Below are 4,525 nucleotides of genomic sequence, written 5' to 3'. Positions count from 1 at the left end.
GGTTAAATAACATATATGTCATTGAAAAGAATAAAGAAGGAATTAAAGAGAATTTTATAAGAATTCAAGAATTAATAGAAAATGAAAAAGAAGAAATAGAGGTAATAAGTGAAAGAGCAATAATTGAACATGAAATTAAAGAATATGAAGATAGTAATAACAGTTGTTATGAGTGTATTAATGCAATTAAAAGAAAACAAGAAAAGAAAGAAGTAGAGAATAAAAGAGACATTATAGAAATAGAAAATCAAATGTATTATACTATAATAGAAAATATAACAAGTAGTAATAAAGAAAAAGAAAGAAAAGAAGAAATAGAAGAATGTATGAATCAAATTATTAAATTAACAAAAGAAATAAAAGAAACGATGTTAATAAGTAGTCATTTTATTAAAACATTAAGTATTGAAGAAATAAATAGTATTGATCAAATATATCGAAATTTAATATGTAAAATATTAATACGAAATGTAGGGAAAAATGAATTACCAAATGAATATACACTTCAAATGAATATCAAAACGGTAAATGGAACAATGATTAAAGAGGGAGAAAAAATTAAAAATACAGGAAAGAAACAAATAACAATGATAGTAACAAATATTGAAAATATGAATAAAGATGAAGTATATTTAATTGAGATTAATATTCAAAATGAAAATAAAGAAAACATCTTTAAACATCTTCAATTTTTTTATCTTAATTGAATAAAATTGTTCATTTTTTATTTTATATTTACTTGACAATAAAATAATATTCTACGATTTATATAACAGAATGACGTGTCGAAAGAAAAGTAAGACTTATTATTCCGCCTCAACACATCTTTATTTTTAATTAACAAATATTTAAATAAAAGAAAGAACTCATAAAGTCATTGTATGAAATGACAAAAAAAGAGTCTATTTCTCAAATAAATATTGTTGTTCTTGGAGATTCAAAGGCTGGTAAAACTGCATTATTAATAACATATCGTGATGGAAAATTTCCACGGGATTATATCCCGATTATGTTTGATGGAGTTGAGTTAGATAAAACATATAGAGAGAAAGAATATCATGTAGTAATAAAAGATTGTTCTGGAATGGAAGATTATGAATGTCTTAGGAAGAGTTTATATATGGATGCTAATTTCTTTGTTATCTGTTATTCTATTGATAAACCTGATTCTCTTAAAAGAGTTGAAAGTACTTGGGTTCCAGAAATACAACACCAAAACTCAAATGCTCCAATTATTCTTGTTGGAACAAAAAAGGATTTAAGAAAGAAAAAAAATAGACAAGAAACAATAGAAGAGGAAGAAGGATATGATGTGGCAAGAAGAATTAAAAATGGATTTTATACAGAAATATCTGCTTTAAACGAAGAAGGTATAACAGAATTATTTAATGGTGTCTTTGAAATGTTTAGAGCACAAGAGAAACCGAAAAAGAATAAAAAAGAAAAATGTATTATTTGTTAATAAGGAAGAAGTATTTTAATATAATGTTCTTAGGTTTCATAACTAAATATATATTTGAAACCTATTAATGTTTATTGTGTTAATAGAAAGACATAAATAACTCCTATTAAGTCTATTATTTATTGTAAGAAAATTTGTAATTATCTATGTTAAGTTAATGTTTATAATTATTTACTGATAAATTATGTTGTTTAATTTTATAAAATTCTCAAATTATGGTAATAACCTCTTTTTTATTATTTATTTTTTAATCATCTCCTAATTTATGAATAGCCTTTTATAGTTTTGAAGAATTTTTGTTTGAAACAACCATTTTTAGTAATAGTTTTTATTAAGTCTAAGTGTGTAGATGTACCAAAATTCTATATTGACTCAAACATGTTTATGTAGATAATTCCAAAAATATACTGTTTTATTTTTATAATAATTCTTTGGTTTTTTTAATCAGAAGTCTATTTATAAAATAAAATTATGAAATACTTACTCTCTAACGTACTAAAACCTTGATACGTTCTGTTCTGTAAAACCTTTTTTGTGAAGAAACAAATTTTAAGTATTTTTAGTAAAATTACCTTCTTTGTAAATTATAAAGTCTATTGACTAGTTGTTTAAATTTATTTTGACTATATAAAATTTGTTAAATAGAATGGTATTTTGAAGAGACTAATAATTTATTCTCTCTATTTTTGTATTATTGTGAATTGAAAATAAGAAATTTCTGAAAAATTTATTTTGTTAAAGAAACAAAGATGGAAATTAAAAAAAATATTAATATAAAGTAAAAATATTTTATTTTTATATCTGGAAATAAAATTGTAAATATTTTGTTTCATAAACATTAAACTGAACAGAGTGTCTGTCAAATAGAAGCAAATGTTTTACTGTTCCAAGCATGAAAAATGAAAAATTTTCAAATTAACTTATCTTATTGGTAAAATTTTTTTTTGTTCATATTTGTAAAACAAAATTTTAATTAACTTCCAAATATTTTGTGACTCATGAAAAAAAGTATTTTTATAAAGAGCATAAATTGTCAAATGAGTAATAAAAACACTAAATAAATACATTTTTTAAATCTAATTATTGTGTATTATACATAACCTTCAAGACATGCTATAAAAATATATTTGTCATAGCAATGGGTTTTATATAATGTCAGAGATGATGTGTGTACCTCAATAATTTAAGAAACAAATGTCTAACCCTTGGATAGATTCTTGAATGGATTCTTTTCATAGTAGCACCATTTTAATAATAATCACAGTTCAAACAAATTAAAACGTATCACTCTCAGCAAAAACTACTCAAACAAATATATATAGACTTAAATACCTTTATTTAATACCATTAAGAACCACAAAACAAACTATGAATAAACATTATAAAACATTATTATTCATTAAAATATTAATTCATCATAGAGTTAGTTGTTATAAAATAAAAAATAACAAACATTATGAGAGAAAAAAAAAACAACATAATAAGATAAGTTTTTTAATTCTTATAACGTCATAGTTTTATTATTAATACTGTAATGATTTAAGAAGAATGAAAAACAATATAATTTATTAAATAAAAAATGTTTTAAAAAGAAGTTTTGATATAACAATTACTTATCATATTTTCTTGTTTAGAAATACTGATAAGTTAAAACTCACATTTGACCAACTCTTAAATTTATTTAATTATTATTTGAAAATGAGTAAAAGAAAAGATAAACACAATGATTAGTAAATTAAATTATTTTCTTATCTTTCATTTCTAATTACGAAAACAATTACAGTTTTATATCATTAATTTTTTTGAGAATTGAAAATATTTATTAAATATTTATTTTATTCAATAGTAAAGGTTTTTAATTTTCAAAACAAGAAAATAATGTTTGTGATAAAACAAAGTCATTTTTCATCCATAAAATGAAAAAGGAGTTTGCTACAAAAAAATAGTCTATCATTTTCAATTATATATCATTTATAAATCTAATTTAAATTAATGTTACTCATATTCTAAAATACAACCCAAAATTTAATAAAAATTAGTTTATTTTATCAATAAATTATTTCAAAAAAATTTGATAATAGAATAAGATTAATCTGAACGTTTTTTAGAATTTTTTTAAATGAAGTTCAAAAAGAGTATATTTTAAGACATTCAATTTTCAAATCAGCTTTTATTTTTGAGTTGAGTTTTTAGTGATACAAAAAGAATGAAATACGATGTTTAACATGAAAAAAGAAAAAAAATACATTTTTTTAAGAATAGGAATATTTTCTCTCTTAGCTTTGGTGAACTTTTCTTGCCTTTAACGACTCCAAAATTAAATCACACTGAAGTTACTACAATTTTTACCAAATACAAAGAAGATTATATAAGAAGAATAGGGAAATGTTATTAATTAATAAAAAAATAATAATAATAAAATAATAATAAAAAATAAAAAACAAATTCTATAAATAAATAGTAAAAAGAAGTAGATGAATAGAATTTAACAGAATTTCATTGATAAAAATAGAATAGTGAACTGAGAATAAAAGAAAAGAGATGGCTGAAGCAGAAAAGCAACGAGATTTAGATGAGACATCAAAAGAGTTAATTGAAAAGGCAATAGCTGTACCTCAAGAGAATCGAACAAAAGTAGATAATTTATATTTTGATGTTGCTGTTGGATTCAAAGAAGGACAGCCATTAGTGTATAGATTGATTTGGATTTGTTTTGTTGAAAGGAAATTACGATTAGTTCGACATAGAAAGATTAAAGAAGAGTATGGATTATATACAATCAACTATGTTTCAAAATATGAACTAAACAAAATCAAATTAATTATTGGGGAAAATTTTGTTGTTATTATTCAACCACAATCATTAGATGATTTAAATGCATTATTTAAGGTATTAAGAACAGTTACATTAAATCATAATATTCCAATAACAAAAGAAGAGTATTTATTAGATGTTTGTTTTTATATGAAACTATTTAAAGATAAGAATTAAGAAAATAAAATAGAAAATTGATTATTTAGACATTAAATTTAAAAAAAACATTTATGGTTAAAAAAAGAGGAA

At 21.5% G+C, this 4,525-nt stretch overlaps 3 protein-coding genes across 3 annotated transcripts; all 3 read left to right on the top strand.

Moving 5' to 3' along the window:
* Nucleotides 1-251: 251 nt before the first annotated feature.
* Nucleotides 252-707, top strand: EHI_067400 (uncharacterized protein; the record flags this gene model as incomplete). Its single annotated transcript, XM_652068.1, has 1 exon — nt 252-707. One exon carries the CDS (start codon nt 252-254, stop codon nt 705-707), a length of 456 nt encoding a protein of 151 aa, XP_657160.1.
* Nucleotides 708-886: 179 nt separating this feature from the next.
* Nucleotides 887-1,462, top strand: EHI_067390 (Rho family GTPase; the record flags this gene model as incomplete). The annotated part of the gene is made up of 1 exon (XM_652069.1): nt 887-1,462. One exon carries the CDS (start codon nt 887-889, stop codon nt 1,460-1,462), a length of 576 nt encoding a protein of 191 aa, XP_657161.1.
* A 2,541-nt stretch (nt 1,463-4,003) lies between these two features.
* Nucleotides 4,004-4,453, top strand: EHI_067380 (uncharacterized protein; the record flags this gene model as incomplete). Its single annotated transcript, XM_001914040.1, has 1 exon — nt 4,004-4,453. One exon carries the CDS (start codon nt 4,004-4,006, stop codon nt 4,451-4,453), a length of 450 nt encoding a protein of 149 aa, XP_001914075.1.
* Between the last annotated feature and the right edge of the window lie 72 nt (nt 4,454-4,525).

This window comes from Entamoeba histolytica, genomic scaffold, assembly GCF_000208925.1.
Source record: "Entamoeba histolytica HM-1:IMSS scf_1104750517325 genomic scaffold, whole genome shotgun sequence".
NCBI classification, from domain to species: domain Eukaryota; phylum Evosea; order Mastigamoebida; family Endamoebidae; genus Entamoeba; species Entamoeba histolytica.
This window is presented reverse-complemented; position numbering and strand designations above follow the sequence as displayed.